This window comes from Rhopalosiphum padi, chromosome 1 (assembly GCF_020882245.1).
Source record: "Rhopalosiphum padi isolate XX-2018 chromosome 1, ASM2088224v1, whole genome shotgun sequence".
Lineage (NCBI taxonomy): Eukaryota > Metazoa > Arthropoda > Insecta > Hemiptera > Aphididae > Rhopalosiphum > Rhopalosiphum padi.
The window spans coordinates 65,895,231-65,914,066 of NC_083597.1; the positions used below are offsets into that span (position 1 = coordinate 65,895,231).

The 18,836-nt window shown below is 23.4% G+C and overlaps 1 protein-coding gene across 1 annotated transcript in view; it reads right to left on the bottom strand.

The window, feature by feature from the left end:
* Positions 1-17,262, bottom strand: part of LOC132931929 (oxidation resistance protein 1) — a 158,263-nt gene extending 141,001 nt beyond the window's left edge. The window contains exons 1-2 of the mRNA XM_060998024.1: positions 17,144-17,262; positions 9,099-9,241 (exon numbers count right to left, since the gene is read on the bottom strand). Of these exons, the coding sequence (XP_060854007.1) occupies positions 9,099-9,190 (92 nt within the window). The 5' untranslated portion in view covers positions 9,191-9,241; positions 17,144-17,262. The remainder of the gene's footprint in view (positions 1-9,098; positions 9,242-17,143) is intronic.
* Positions 17,263-18,836: the final 1,574 nt, after the last annotated feature.

Here is an 18,836-nt window from a genome sequence, read left to right on the forward strand (position 1 = left end):
TTATTTATTTTTAAAAGTAATAACTTCATGTTTATCTAATAAACTAAATTAATATCCAGGTTTAATAAAATTGAATAAATAATAGTTACCAAATGTCTAAATTGTATATTTTCTGTCAGCCCATATATTAATATAACTATATATTAAAATATAATATATTTTACCATTAAAATATGAAAAGATTTAGACAAGACACCGAATACAATTTAATATAATATGTATATTGAAGTAAAATGTTAATATTATAATATATATTTTACTTTATAAATAACCTGATGGCTGATAGCAATACACGGAGTATTGCACAGAGTTTTACACGATGATAACTGCTAAGATATAGTCTTATGTCACTGTACGTTAATTTTAGAAACTTTAAATACCTAGGTATAACGTATATAGAACATAAAATGCGTTATGACATGAAATAAAAAAATCGAATTGCAGCAAGCTAAAAAAAGTAATATATATAATAAAACAATTAGGTAGTGATATACTATATTAGATTACTTTACTTAGCACTCGTTAAATCTCAAATTATATATAATATAATATATTGGAATAGGGCTTATGATAATATTCTTACTCAACGAGAAGTTTATAAAAACATATTTTTCAGGATCCCAACTAAAAAAAATTGTTAGGTATTTAACCAAGAAATTTTTTAAGATTTGTATGTTTAAAATATCACAAACTTATGTTTTAAAATTAATATTTCATACCTGCATAAAAAATATAATTTATTGTCTCCTTCAAACTATGGTATTAATACTAAGTATGTAATAAACAAATATTCCCAAATTTGGTCATTAAAAACTGCTTGTCAAAAGGGTTATGATTTTGTTGGGACTTAGATTTACAATTTAATGTCCAATTTTTTTAGATAGCAAGCAATTATCGTTATTTAAAAAGTAAATCACAATATCACATGCTGACTAATGTGTAAATGTAACGATACAAATACATGAGAAAAATTATAGGTACTTCATTAACAAATGTTATATTTGTCTCTAACCCTATCAAATTATATTATTTCTTTTTTTTTTAATTGTAAACAATTTAATATATCATACATTTGAAATGTAAATAACCCTGGGCCTTCATACAAATTGAGGTCTAGTAATTTCTAAAAAGATTTAAATAAAAAAATAAATGAAAAGATGTAACCATTCAATGATTATTTAAATGTCAATTTTTATAAAAAAAAAACAAACTTATTTATTTCAAATAAATATTAAAATATCAAACAATTTGTTAAACTGTTCTATAAATATGTATATAATGAAATAGAATTTTTTTTACTAATACTTTTATCTTTAGTGATAGGAGAGTAAGTATTTTATATTATTATTAGGTATTAATGCTCAAGCCATTAGCTTCAACGCGCCACCATATTGAATAACGTCTCCATAAACGCCCCAAATAATAATAATATATTAAAAGCAAATTTTATCGTTGGGAAACAAAACCATCATTTTGGGTAACTTAGAACTGAATGATAGATAAATTATGAAAATAAAAATTATTATAAATAAAATAAAACACATCATAGAACACGACAAAGAACCAAAAATAAGCCACCTGAAGTAAATATAGTGTATAGTTCCTTATCATATTTTTAGATTAAAGAAAATATTTAATCAACAACTTTTTTAATATAATTCTATAATATGTTTTATATATTAAATCAGTGTGATCATTTTTTTTTTTTTGTTAAAAGTTTAACCAAAGATATAAATTTATATTATTTAATTGTATTTATATACCTAACAAATCCTTACTTAAAATCGATGATTTCTACTTAAATTACCAATTTAACCTAACCTAGGTTAAATTGAATTTTATAAATTAAAAATATAAATATAAATTAAATATTAATTGTATTACTAACAAAAATGTTTGCATCAACATAATTTTAGTGATTAAGTACTACACTACTACTTATACTAAGCTATACTACTTCTCTAAGTACTAATAATAAAAATTATAAGACCAAATTATTAAAAAATCTCAGTGGTATATACAGGTAAAAATCTATTGATGTAAAGCTATAATTATTATAAAAATTGATCTATTATTAACTCTACTAAAAATGAATTATTTTCTACTAGCTCCTTCTACCTGAACACAACAAAGTAAATTTAAGTAATTCCATTCTCGTAAACACTGATTATCGTAGGAGAGATTTCTAACAAAGAGCTATATGTCATTTTCCTGAAGATAAAATGGGTAGTAGAGAGCCAAGAGCCAAGACTTTGGTGATATGAACAATTAGATTATATTCGGGTCTAGGTGGAGACTTTGAATATTAATGTGTTGGAGTATAAACGTTGTCTTGCATAATTATTGTAACCTATTAGAAGCTTTAAAAGTACGCACAATAATTACTATTAACATTTTTTATGTTTTTAAACTATATAACTATTTTAACGTGTAAAAATAACACATAAATGTAATTATTTTTTTCTTAATTTTATTTATTTAAACATGAAGTGATTTTCAAATTATAATAAATATTTGATACGTGATTTACAATGTAAATATTTTCAAGGACTTCAAGAAGCGTGTCAATTTTTGATTATTTGTCTATTTGTAAGTATATAGATAAAACATTTTATTTTCAGTGAAACTTTTTCTCTTTTAAAATAACACTAAAACACTTGAACATTTAAATTATAGATTTTTTCAAGACACGATGACATTAATACATTATAAATATTTTTTAACTAAACTTAACTAAGAAATATTTGTTTTTAAAATAATGTGTAATTTCCTTGGTAACTCTCGTATTAACCCTTTTCAAACATAAAATAATCGGATATTATAGTATTGTACAATTGAATAACATATTAAATTAATTAATTTAAATTTATTATACATTTTAATTAATAATAATTACTACTATAGGTTAGGTTAGGTACTTCTATACAACCATATAGAGTATCAGTATATCCGATTTAAAAACGCCTATTATGTAATACAATTTTTTTAAAGAAATTATCAAACAAAACAACGCATTTTATCAACAAAAAATGCGGATTTAAAATTATGAAGAAGACATGATACCTGTATATGTGTCTGTTTTATTAACTTCAGTCAACGCATAACACACCAAATTTAACATTCAGAATAATAAATTTTACTTAATTATTTTTAGTATTAAAATTCCAATATTAAAATGCCCATAACATTCTTTAAAACCTACCTATAAAATCTACACGGTAGCCTAGAAAATATTCTTACTTTTAAATTTTCTTATAGATTAGTTTGTTCTAATAACACAAATAATACAGTAAAATAGATTATTCCAAACTTAAAATTTGGTATCATATGTATTAGTAAGACGAAGATAACGGACGCGTATGGCATCATCTTAAAGTCTTAAAATGGAATAGAAAATTTATATTTGAAATTAATTATTTCTAAAAATGAATATTAATAGTATTATACTAAATTTCTAATAAAAATATATTGACCAAAGATTTATAGTCTAAAATTTTAAATATAATAAACGTCAGAATTTAAATGTATTTACTTTAAAACGTTTATGTATATTGTGGTGTTTATGTATTATTATTTATTACTCAAGTATAATTATTTAAGTAAGTGATGCAATTTATGGCATCTTATTATTAACCAAATTGTTATAGTAAGTAAAATATTATAAAAAAAATATAAGTTTTGTATTCTTGAAAACACCAACAATTTGATGTTTTATTTAAGGTTTTTTTTTTGTATAATTCGTAAGTAATTTAGTCCACTACCAAAATTTAAACACACCACACGGTACCGGCTTCAGTCACCTATTGGCTATTACTACCATGATTATATCATAAACATTTAAACATTCAATGTTAAATTAATTTATAACACCGAGAAACTCTAAGAGTAAAGTTTAGTAAAGGCGTATTGCCATATTATTGCCATATTTTTAATTATAAATAATAAATAAAGATGCATATAGCATAAATATTAAAATAAAATTATAACAGTTGTTTATTAATATTTAAACTTATAACATACCTAATATTTACATATATGTATAATCACAAAAATTCATTTTTCAAATTCCAATCACTTATAACTCATACTATATCACAAAATCTATTCATTTTTAGATCATAAATAATAATAATAGATAATATTAAAATAAAAACATTCTATATAGGTTCATATATAACAAATACCTATTTGTATAAAATTTATTCATTTATATTTAAATTATAAATAGTATAGAAACTGATAAAATATGAAAAATTTGAACTTGTATGATTAAGCATAACTTTATAACCAAGATTCCGAAAAAAAATTCTAGTTTCATTAAACACATCTTAAATAAGTTAAAGCTGTATAATCTATGAAAAATCGTATCTATAAAAGTAACAAATGTATTTATTTTATTCCTGTATTTTATTTTTAATTGGTGCCTCAATATATAGGGAACCAAGGTAAACTTGCATACAGAGAACATGTTATACCAAGTTTACCGTGTTAGGTGACAATCATTTCAATACCTTGTTTTATTAAGTAAAATATAAATTTACTATGTTTCATATAATATTTTTAGATTTATTTATTTTACTACATAGAACAATTCAATAGTTATTGGTATTATTACATAACTTAAGTTTTTTTATATATTTCAGGCCCTAGTTTATATTTTAGAATTTAGATCAAAAGGCACCAAGTAAAATTTTTTTAAACAACATTTTATGTTTTAATACTTACATTATATTATATTAGGTTAGGATACTGACGTATCGTTATTTAGAATAAAGAATATTATTAAACGCTCAACGTGGGGATATTAATTGAAAAGCTGGTGAAAAAAAATTACTTGTATACCGTCATGACGAATAGGCGTGCAAAGCAAATAATTCCAACCTTAATTGCTATGATCCATCAACGTGTATATGACTTTAAAACAACAAAAAACAAACATAGAACAACCTTCAAACAAAACCCAACATCAACATTACAAATATGGCTGTTTATCATTGAGCTAGAAGACCTTTGATACCGGCATTGTACTTAATTGAATTTGAACACTTGAACATGTTTAATTTATCTTTTACTCGAATAATAACAAGGATATTTTTCGTGAATACCGACCTATTTGAAAATACTAGTGTTCACATCAATCAATACGCTCATATATGTATAGTAGTATAATAGATATATAGGTATATATAATACATTAAGTATATTACAGAAAAGGTTATAGGGATATTGGCTGATTGCTCAATTTAATACAGTCGGCGTGGGAATTAGGTTCCCTATTGAAACAATATGACTACATTTTTTTCTATTATTCTATTGTTCTAATGTAAGTAAGAGAACATCTACTTAAAAAGTTATAAATTATATTTTATGACTTAATTTTTCTGTTAAATGGCGAATGCTTATTAAATGATTTAAATTAATTTTAAAATAAAAGTTATATATTAATTTAAAATGTCTGCTTGACCTTATTTAGTATTTTGAATAAAAAACTAGATTTAATTTGAAATATAAAAATCAATTATTTTAAAACGTTATAAATCTTTTATTTTATTACCATATTATTATATTACCCATATATCTTATCGTATTATAAGTATTATTATCATTATCATATTCATTTGAAAAAGATAATAGGCCCCACTAAAAAATTGATGAGGCCCATATTTTTTATCTATTACAATCATATCAAAATAAGTTAACAATAGCTTACAAATATAATAATATTACTAGATATATTAAGTGCATACTGCATATAAGTATAATAAATTATATGAATAAAAAAATGATACTAAATATAATATAGTTTAAAAATAATTGATATATTTATGACAGTTGAATATAAAATAAAAATGTATACATAAATTCTTCAGCCCTTTCACCCTTTGAATAAACCAATATAAGATGTAGAAATTATAAATAAATATTTTAAACTTTGCCGGCTAAAGGAAATTAATACGAATATTTACTGGTTTCAATTTTTAAATAATTATGTATTTTAAAACTATATAAATACTACTCCATAAGTTACGAAACGTAAAAAAACACTAAAAACACATTTCATGTAAAAAGGTAAAAAGTTGAAAAATTGTAGTTTCTTCTTTACTTTTTCAAATTATAATGAAACTATAAGCAACAATACTTGTATACAATACATAGTATGTTTATTTCATACTTGTAGGTATCACTAATATTTTTCAGTTCAGTACTCGAACATTATTTATTCTGCGCGTTACGTGGATAAATAGAATATTTTCACTTGGATCAAACAATTATAATTAAGGCTCAGGGATTACCAGTCATGATAGAAAAATGACAAATAAATACCTACAATATGATACATCCATGATGTTTTTAATTTTGGAGAGAAAAATTAAATATTATTTTTATTTTTATGCATAAAGATATATATTTTATACTATTATGATACATAATTGATTAATCGAGTATAATCTATATTATCCGAAATCCAAATAATCGAATTACTGAGGTTTGTTTTTAATCGGTTTTTAATTATTATTAAAACCAAAAATAGAAAATCTTAATTTTAAAAATGGTTGTTTGTTTATTTCGTCATAAAAAATGCTGAATTTCTGTTGACAAATTATCAAAAAATGCAACTCTAGACGAAACAGTTATATAAAGTTGATATGTCGGAAATATAATTTATACACCAAATCAGAAAACCAAAGATATTATTTATCCTCACGCTAAATATAAGCATTAGACAGCCAAATTTAACAAGGATGCATTTTGTACGAGCAACGAAGTGCACGAGGTACTAGCTAAGCTAGTATAAATATATTATTATTATTTCTTTTTTATATTACATCCATAATAATTATTATCGAAAATCGATTAACTAATTGAAAGTTTAAGTTAAGCTAAAAAAATTCCTTATTTTTAATTTTTTAAATTAAATAGTTAATTAATTTTCTAGTCAGCTTAACAACTTGACTAATTTATTCTACTTATGAAATAACTTAGCTTTTTCAATTGATTCCAAATTAATCCATTAAGTTAAAAATAAATATGTTTTTATTTTTTTTTTTTTAGTTTTAATAGCTTTATATACAAGTATTAATATTACTGTACACGGTTTTAATTTTAAATAAACATAATCTAATACTATAAAAGTACTAATAATAGTAATAGGCAATACTATAATTTTTCTATATTATTGATAGACACAAAGTACTCTTTATGTGATTCACACACTAATTAACAAAGTAAATTCACTTTTTTTTAAACTGATCTAAGTTATCTAGTAATGTTTTCCTACCTATATTAACTTTAAATTTGGTGAGTTGAATTTATTATTATTAATCATTAAATAAATTAAATAAATATTTCTATTTCAGTATTTTTATTATTTAATTATCGTATATTATTCAGCTGAGTTAGAAATAATATTTGATTATTTATTTATAAAATCTAAATCCAATGATTTAAAACTAATATCTATTATAGTATTTATTAGTATATATTAAAAATATTCAGCATTTTTTAAGTTATAATTTTATTATCACTAAACTATAAACATATCATCGCAAACTATCACGTACCTATCATAAGCAAGTAGACACTGATGCAATTGGATTATACAGTTTGAAAATTAGTATGTACTCTATGCACGTGTTTCTGGACACTGCCCTACCTATTTGCACAATCTAATTATTGAATTCTAACCACGATCAATTTCACAAATAATTCATCTTATGATGTTTAAAAAACAATGGACAAAAACAAGTTGGAGATTATTGTTTTAAATAATATTAATAAGATAATATTTTATTTAGTTATTTTCTTGTGACTTGTTCTCAAAAAAACAACATGAAATGTACATTTATATATAATTGCACATTTTCTAAACGCATTGGTGTGAAAGCCTTTTCTTCTGACCTTTTAGTGACATTTCAATTGCTAATAAAATTTTATTACAGTCTTTAATGTTTTTAGTGTCGTTTGAAAGGGTAGAAAATCAGAAGTCATACACAGAATATCTGTTTGAACAGGATTTATTGTGGAAATACAATAAATAATTCGTTATAGCAAGATACTTATAGTATAAAATATTATATTAAGATACTTATTAAATCTTATAAAAATAAGAATTTAAAGAGTATTAAATATTAATTTTTGTATTGAAAGAAACATAACTAACAAAATTTCATTAAAAATGTAAAAATATTAAACCTAATTAATCGTCTTAATTAAATACCAATAATATAATATATACAATAGTCAATTTCATAAATATATAACAAATCAATTAAACAAATTTACCTATTATAATTATAAACATTAGTTGATTAAAAAGATTTATTTAAAAACTATAATAAGAAATTAATATTGTAAGTATAATTGTTAATTGATCTAATTAACTAACATTGTATATAACTATTTAATTCAAATGTTAATATAAGAGATTTAATAAAAATAAATCACTAAACCAAATATTTTAAGTTTTAATTTAACCAACTACCACTTTTAATAAAACACAATAAATAGTATAGATATAAAACCCAAATCATAAAATTACAACTTTCTCAACACATATTGTATTGCTCTGTTACAAGTAAACTGAATATTTGATTAAACTAATCATTTAAATTGTTAATATACATTTAATGAACATAACAAATACTCTATATCCAAAATATGCGTATATTAGCTATACATTATTTATAAATACTTAATAATATACTAAAATGGAATAAGTAATATACAACGAGAGAATAATATTTTGAAGCAGACCCCTAAAGTCATAAATAAAAATCACGTGTCATTGTTTGAGTGTGTGTGTGTAACTGTGTAAGTATCGATTCTTAGCGGCATTTTTCTTTATAAGGGGTAAGATAAAAACAAATATTCTCTAAATGATTTATAGTTTTTACTTCCTTTCTATTACAGAAGAAAACAATCTGTTACAGAATAATATAATTTTTCTAACCACCATGCGAGCGTAATATGTAATTAGAGGTTAACCTAATTAATTAAACAAATTATAAAAATACACATTATTTTTTAACCACTTACCTGAAATAAGTGGAGATCATTCGATTGCTATAGATTTTTAATTTATTTATTTTTGTACTCACTGCCAATTAAAGCTGCCTGTAATTCCTTCTCGAAGTCGATCCTTAAGAGATCTTTGTCTCGAAGGTCCTGAACCACCTGTAAACGTAGCCATTCTTTGATCGTTAGATGATGATTTCAGTTGAATTAGCAGATGATATTTAAACTATAATTAAACATAAATATTTAAATTAGTAATTATTTTTCTATAAATTAAATTTATTTTCAAAATATACCAAAAATTGGTATACTTTAATTAGAGATATTTTGTTTATCTTCTTTTTACTATAAAAATAAAACGTAAATCTATAACAATTAACAAAAGTACCTAAATTATTTACCAAAGAAAATATTTCCGTATCTTATAAAATTCATAGAAATTTCAGAAAAATAAAGACGATTAAAGGTTTTATACTGTAAAATCGGTTTGTCATAAATAATAAACCAAAGTTGAAAATTAATTTAATTAAATTTTTAATAATATAATTTATCCAAATATAAAATAATTTCCTCAATAATTGCATCTATCGGAATCCTTGAGATTCTCCAGCAGAACCCTAAGGTTCCGCGGAACACTCTTTGGGAAACGCTGTACTAACATATACTTATATTAAATTTTAATTCCGATAATATTTTTTTTTCCTTGCATTATTTACGTAAATACTTACATACAAAATAACAATCATGATATGATCATAGATTATGTATTGCCGTTTTTTAAATATTTAAAATACCAAAAATTGTTAAAAATGTAAAAAAAAATAAACTAAATTAAATATAACTTATAAAGAAGAGAATTGACATTTTCAGGTAATAAAAAATATTATGAAGATCGACTGTTGCTTGCGGCTAATATTCCATCTTTTTTATCAAATAGATAGATGTCAACAATCAAATTTCAACTTCTACCCTACACCCACCAATTTCTAAGCCTGTTTACGAGCTGTCGAAAACCGACAATCTACGAGTGAAGACGGATTTTACGCAACACGAGAGATGTCGTTTGTAATGAGAAAACTTTGACAAATAGTGGATGTAATATGTTTGCCAACAGATAAGAGCACATAGTATGGAGAATGGTAAAGGTATTTCTGAAGACAAAATAATAACCCAGTTGCAACTTATATTCACTAACAACGTTTAAATTTATTCAAATCATCATTCACTAATCACTACTTATATCTCAATCTATGCTAATGTAAAGTAATTAAAATTACATAAATTGAAAATTATTTAAAATGCCTCGTACCGTTCTTATTTTTATTTAGATACATTTATTTCTATTATAATTAATATTTGAACACTTTACAAAGTAAACATAAGTACTTTTACATGGTTATATTTAGTGATGTATCAAGAATTTTTTTAGGGAAGGGGTATACACACACTGTATAAAATGTTACCAAATATACGACCAAAAAGAAAGAAAATAGCAAATATGGCCAATGAAGGGGCCATGGCCCCTGTCCTCCGTAGATACACCAATGGTCACATTATATTATACAATATATATGCAATACTGCAGTCAGTACCTTATTAAATACTGATATTTAAGATGCATACTTGATATAGGTACAATTGTATCTTTTAATTTTTATCTTATATTGGTATACATAATTTTTATAGTATCTCTTATTTAAATACTTTTTTGACTTGTATAGTTGAATCTAGTATCTTTTTATGATTAAGATGCGAGTTAAATAAAAAAATGATGTTTTATTTATTTATATAATAATAGTTTTCCAAATTACTCAATAACAAGTTTTTGAATTTGTAATTTTCAAAAGTCTAACTTAGATCAAAATAACTGCCAATAATACATCAGCGATAAGACTTCGTTAGTCATTAATTTCCAAACTCATCAATCATCATGTACATCATAATAAATTTACTTATTTTTTAAGAATATTAAATGTAAGATTAAGAATTAAATATTGCAATATATGTAATACATTTAATAAAAAACATTAAAGGTATAAAGTATCTTGTATTTATACACTAAATATAAATGTATCTTGTATTAAGATACTTTTTTTGTGGTATCTTACGCAGCCCTATATATATATATATGTGTGTATGTGTGTGTGTGTGTGGGTGTGTGTGTAATTTTAACAGCCTAAAACATTTTAAATAAACTCTTAAAATAATTATAGTTTTAAAATCAAATGACTATGGGAAATTCAAAATATCATCATATCTATATAATTTCTTAAAAAATTGTGCTTTGAAAGAAATCCCTTAAATTTTATAAAACCTGAAAAAAATTAATACAACAATTATCGAAGCTGTAAAGATCCTCTTGAACAGAATCGTAGAACTTAATCTCACTATTTAACAATAAGGCCCTCCTTAATAACTTGTATTTAAGAAAATGAAGTGTATATACTTATTCAACAATAGATGCAAATATGATCCATTGAAATTTTTATCCATCATAATTTCACATATCGTAATATTATATATTTTACAGAAAGGTATGAAACGATTTTTACAATTTTCAATAATATTTAATAACGAAAATATTATACTCTAATGATTCGTCTTATAAAACATTTTTGATATAATAGCTATTTTAATTTATAAGAATCTATTCTAATGCATTTTTATTAGTATAAAATATTGATTTAATAACACATTAACAAAAATAATTATATCATGTTACCTATTAACTTTTTTCCATGATTGTGTCAAGTAGACTTAGTTGACTCAATCACCAATCACTCATAAAAAATATTGGAAATAACGATTTATGAAAAAAATAATCAATAATTGGACTTTGAAAAGTTGTATTGCACTTGCACAGTTCTCGCTAGTATAATATAAACAATTCTTTAAAATAGAGATCAATGCATTAAATATACTTCGGCTAAAAATGAAACACATTAGATGTACACAGTATGATTTACCAAGCATGATTAACTCCATTTTTCAAATAAAAATAAATGTATTAAAATTCTGACTTTTTAAATTTTTAAATATAAATTATATTTTATAGTCTCCATATCTTCCAAACGTATAACGACATTTTCAGAAAAATTATTTACTAAATAATATACAGTAGAAAAGAATTTCATTTGAAAAATAGAAAATGTTATTACCTCAGAATAACTCTTTAAGTAATACAAATAAACCTCGAGAATTTTAAAACATGATTTGTAAGTATATTTAAAAATTCTAAAAATCAAATTTTGAATAACTACATACATTATTATAGAATAAAAACAGGTGAGCATACTAATTACTAAGTGAATCACACCCTATAGCATCACAGATGGTAGAGTAGTAGACCTAGGGCACCTTTATTGTGTACCAGGTTATCAAAATTGTATTTATTTTTTTTTTGATAGCCTAAGTTCATCTTCACCAATTTTATGATTTTATCCTAGAACTATTGTTACTATTGTTTTAACATTTTGAATTATGTACAATAATTATAAATACAACTGAATAATAAGAAAATGTTTTTTAAGAAGCTTTTATAGGGATTTTAAATTCTGGGATGTGCCAAAAGCTTAAGTTTAAGAAGTTAGAAAAGCATAAAAATATAATTATACGAATTGTTAAGGTGTAATTTTCATTTCATATTTAATAGGTAGTCAATACCTATATGTAATTCACTGTGTAATTAGTAAATAAGTTTTAGTTTTATTTGCTTTAGGTATAAGTACATAGAATATTATACAATAATTCCACTCATAACTTAACTAGGTACCTTATATTTAAAAAATAGTTTCCTAGAATGTTGTGATTTCTACCCTATGTGAATGTATTAAAAACACTCCTGCGGATAAACAATATTATTGTATAAGCGCAACCACGATACACAAATAACTATAATAAGTGGTTATTTAAATATTATTAAAACTACCTTTCGGCAGTGACGAATACAAGTGTTGGTTATGAACGCCCCGAATCATTTTATAATTTTAATATTTTTTTAATCTATGATGTATTAAGTTAATATCTAATTAATTTAAAATTTTGAACCAACACACAAATTTGCCATATTCAAACACGTTTGTTTTCTTATTATCTAACGTAAATACTTCGAAAAAAAACTCTTCCTCGCATGAACTGCAATGAGCATAGATAGGTACAATAGATTATGTTTCTATTTATTACTTTATTACTTAAACCGCCCCAGTTACCGCCCTAAACCCATCAAATAAGCTGTTGTTATTTTTATTATTTATACAGCAATCAAATGTAAATATTGTTAAAATTTATTAGTGAGGTTATTAAAGAATTGCTTTGAACTAGATAATAATATAGTAGGTATTTATTAGTTTACTATTAGATATTAAATTTTTTAAATATTATATTCTCGTAATAATTTCAGAAATTACCACAGGTTATTATTTTATGAATGAATTAAGTAGTATATGTATTTTAAAACTACAAGTATACCTAATAATTATTAATTAAATTATTACATTCATAAATATAATATAATATATATTATTAACTATTAAGAAGGACTAATTTTTATAGTTCGTTATGAAAATTATTTTAATTAAAAATTAGTATCAAGATTAAAAGCTTTAATTTAAATAAATAAATAATTATAATTTATTTTAAATTCAATTTAACGAATAATATTCTTAGTTTTCAACGTGTACAATGTAAACAGAGAAGGATATTCTTTAGTCTCGAGGTATGGACAGAAACAGATAAAACGCCTGACACCATCACCACTACATACAATGCTATAGCGGGCTCGTTTTTGTTGGTTAATTATCTTCTAGTACAAAAAGTTTTTGGCAAGTCGTTTCTGCTTTTTTAATTAATATTTAAATGAGCCTGTTCGGGTTGAACGTTTTCTGTTTAATAATCTATTGTAGCAGACAGTAATCGTAAAGTCAATAATCTCAGTATCAGCTAGGCCAGATTTTAAAAAACTTAAATTTTGTAAGTATTTATGTCCATTAATTTAAATGACATGAAATTTCTAAAATATATGCAATACATTATTTTACCTTATTCTTCATCATTACATTTTTTCTTCATAAACAATTTTGATTGGATATTTTATTCAAAAAATATTAACTATCACAACTTACAACATTCCCCTTATCCTTAAATTAAAGTTTTACTTAGGTAATGAAATATTCAAAGAGTAGTAAAAAAATAACAAAAAACTTAAGTTAATAACAGTAATAATATATAATATTATAATATTTTATGATATTTGGCAAAATTAGTTAACATTGCCATATTACTAATATACAAATCTCTGGAATCAAATTTAATAAATCTATTACCTACCATCTACTTATATTTAATGAAGAAGCCATCTTAAAACCTACTATACAGCAGAGCAATTTCTTGTTTTTAACATTATAGACATTCATAGATGTAATTTGAGATATTCAACTATTTTATATTAACAATTTATGGTATAATACCTATTATTTATTATGTAGAGTGTAGATTCTATCAATAAGTTATCCTAATTGATTTTAAATATTTTTTAAAATATTTTGTAGGGTAAAATATTAAAAATAATTTCCTCTAGTTCAACAAAAAAAATTTAATTACTCGTATTTAATTTTACTGTAGAATTGTACATCTTTTATTAATTATAACTTCATCTAAAAACTAAAATAATATTTTAATATTTTATTATTTACAAACAATAATCTTATAAAATTGTTAAAACTCTAAACATACGAGTATATTTTTCCCAAGGCATAGTTAAAATACCCTTTTATTCATATTTTTTTTATAAATTATCTTTTACAAATACAAACAAATAACAATGCCAAATTATTTAGTTTTATCAATGGTGATACTATTAACTGTCCATTCATTAAAATGTGTACCTATTTGGATTTTTATACAAAATGTATTAGTTTAGTTTTTAATTATTAGTTAAAAGGGATAGGCCAACCTTAATTTTTTTTATTTATTTAATGAAGCTCAATATACATTTATTTGCTCTTAAAAAAGAACTATATATTTTATACAATCTTTTTATTCTTATGGTATATTAATTTAAGGAAGAACTTTTAATAATCATTTAAATAGACTAAATGTTACTATAAAATATTTATTGAATTCATCTATTTTAACTAGTACTACAATAATATATAAGGCACTTAATGTGAAATTTTATTTGTAATTTTTCTGTTTTGATCCAATTATATAAAAATAAAAATTTAATTCCTATTTTTGATCATGAACTAAAAAACCAGATTTAAACAAAATATCCATTTACGTTTATCTAATTATGCAAGCAATTTTGACAAAAGTGTAATTAATTCATTTTTCTTTGTTTAACTTCATTTTATTTACTCTTTAGTAATTTTCTCCGCTCGTCTAAATTTATAAATCATAAACTGCTCGTCCAAAATTCGATTTTTATGTATCGAAATATTACAAAAATATTCTGTTTCAAAATATAAAATTAACAATATATGCTTTTATTCAAAAAAGTAAAAACTTAAAAATTATAAAGATAAAAAATATTAAGATATATATTTTTTAATATTGTTTAATTTTGACCGAAAATAATGAAAAGATTTTTTTTTAAACGTTAATAGATTTTGAAATAATGAGTGTTGTTCGTTGTTTGATTATATACTAATATTCATCATTTGTAAGAGATTTTTTAATGTAATAAAAACTATTATTGTTATTATTATTATTATTATTATTATTATTATTATTATTATTATAGTATCTAAATAATGATAATCAATATTCTTTGTTTATATGATTGCGATAATAAATATTATATTAAACTATAATATAATTTACAAAATATTGCTCAAAACCCATCGCTAAATTCGTGTACCAACAAAATTAGTTTTATTTATTCGTTTATATTATAAAGTAATAGATATGTATGGTAGGTAACCAATAAGTAGCTAAAAAAAGGTTTTTCATATTTATTTAAATTTAACATTTATAAACATTCAGGAATTTGATATATTTCATAATACACTATTTGTAGATTATACTAAATTTAAACTAAATGAAACAAGTTTTTAATTTTTTTAAAGAATACTAAACAATAACAATGTATTATATTATATGAAATCTCTATGGAATGTATGGCATATTTAAAAACTCTTTCCACTACATTTCGTATTTTAAATTAAATTTAAATATTCCAAGTTATGTACATCAATTAATTTCAGCACAGAGGAAAAATAATAAAATATTATCATAAAACACGATTTTGACTTTTTGAGTATAGTTAAATTAAAATGTATATAAGTTATAAAACACTTTAAATATTAATATTTGTACTAAATATAATAATATATTCATGTTTTCATTTGAGTATTAAAAAAATAAATTATTTAAAATTAAAATAACGGTTTAAACTAAATATATTATAAACTAATAAATAATAGTTTTTATTATTAATCCGTTCAAAAGAAAAAAATGAATATCTAACATTCCTAAAACATTGTTCATTTGTGTAAACATTAAAATTTTTTCAACTGAAAAATGTATTAATATTCTAGAATAAAAGTAAGCATCTACTTAACTATTTATCAATTTATAAACTTTATATTATTTAATTTATTTATCAAGTTAAAATATAGTGTTCTTAAAAAATAAGTTATTTTTTAATCTAAATCATAAGGTAACTAAGTACAATTCCAAACTAAATTTATAAGAGCAGCAACAACATTAATAATTTTTTTTTAATTTGTAAAAAATTTGTCAAATCTCGTTGAATAATAACTTTGATATCGTTTATTTTTTGATAATTTATAGAAGTAATTAAATAAAATACAACACTTTTAAACCCTAAATCATAAATACACTGCATTTTATAAAGCTGAAAAAAATCTTATAAAATAAAAAAACTAAACCTAACTTTATTTCCATGTTCTATACTTAAAATAATGATATACAGATATTAATAAACTTTTTTTATTTATCGACAGCGAAGATAGACAAACTAAAACAGTCAAATATCATTGATTTATTAATAAAAAACTCAAAAGTTAAATCAAATCTATTCTAAAATTTCTAATTTCCCACTGATAAATACAAACAATTTGAAACAATTTTTTTTCAAATGACTTCCCACATCAAAGTACTATAGTACCTGATATTATAGTCTTACGAATCATGTCCCGTCGTGCTGGTGTACGGCCGAGTCGGTGTAACGTTCACGATTCGGCGTCCGGATGGAAACTGCGGCGGCCCGCGGCCCCTTCAGGAGGGAAAGACGTGCTGGAAAAATCGGGACACGAAGGGGTAACAACTTTTGTATCCGGTGGTGACCGGGTTTCCCGCACGTAGCGCCCGCGTAGTAGCCCGTTCCACACACTCACCGACATTTTGTTTTCCTTCGTCCTCTCTATTTAATGTTGTGCTCTAGTATACGAGATGGACGATATATTGCATGTATATTATATACCTTCATTTTATATGTATAAATACATACACTTTACAGGTTATCTTAAAGCGTTTGTCCCGTTTGTGATTTTATGGCTAATTAATATTATCAAAATATGATTTAAGAGCCATAGTTTTATAACTTAATAGTTATACTATATATATATATATATAATTCCATTACATCAATTCTGAATTTACATAGGTACCTACTCAAAATAAACATTTATAAATTTATTTCTTAAAAATAATCCAAGATGACCAATGTGCCAATGTATATAATTTCAAAAAACTTTCAAGTTAAAATGGCTATGTAAGTTTTAAGAATACGTTATGTTGTACCTGCGTGTGTTTTCTCAATCTTCCTAACACATAACATAACAAATTTATCATTCATCAGAATCCTTCTTTTTTTTTTCCTGCAGTTATTCTTAGTATTAGAATGAAAAAAAAAATACCTACTGAGTCCCTTTTAACAAATTCTCGGGTAAATTATTGATATGGCACTTAATGTTATAAGCTTATAACTACTTAATTTAATTTATGTCTGTAAACCTAATCATTATTCAATTTTAGGATCAGGTTTATAATATTATAATATCTTACTTACAGTTATTGTTCAATGCCGATTGCCGATTGGCGTTAATTCTTTTAACAATAAATAATAAAGTATAATATAATATTATTTTAGTGCTACGCTTACACAAATTTTTATAAGTACCTATTTTATAAAAATATAAATGTCAAATTCTGGATACCAAAGAAATGTGTTTATTCTTTCTTCCCGAGGACTGCGGAGAGCCAATGGAAATTAAATTCTGTTAAAGAGGCGGCTACACTGCATAGTATGTCATGTCTTTTTGATTCAATACGTCCAACGCTAATAACAAAATATCGGTAAACGGTAAGTAACTTTACCTACATCTCAACTCGAACCACACGAATGAACGGTGCACTGTGTGAAAACTCCTATGGCCTAGGCCCTAATAAGGAATTAGGTATCTATCAAGAACTAAGAAATAAGAATAAGCGTAACAATGAACATCAGCAATAAAGATACATAATTCACCCATATGTCAATAAATTATACTTTTATATTTTTACCACAATAATCGGTATAATATATTATAGGCGGGTAGTTAGTACTTTACTAATTAATATAATATTATAATAACCTACTTTAGCACTATGACTACGGCCGCTGTATTTGTAATTTGTACATGGTTCACCCGGCGATATGTCGTTTAATCCAAAGACATCTATCGACAAACCATTATTTACTTTTCTACGCGATAAACACTATTCGGGTAGGTACCATTTTGTAAGTTGACAGTTGACACAGTAAGGCTTAGGAGTGCCCAAAAAGCAAGTGACCTGGTGAACCTTGAATGAACAAACAA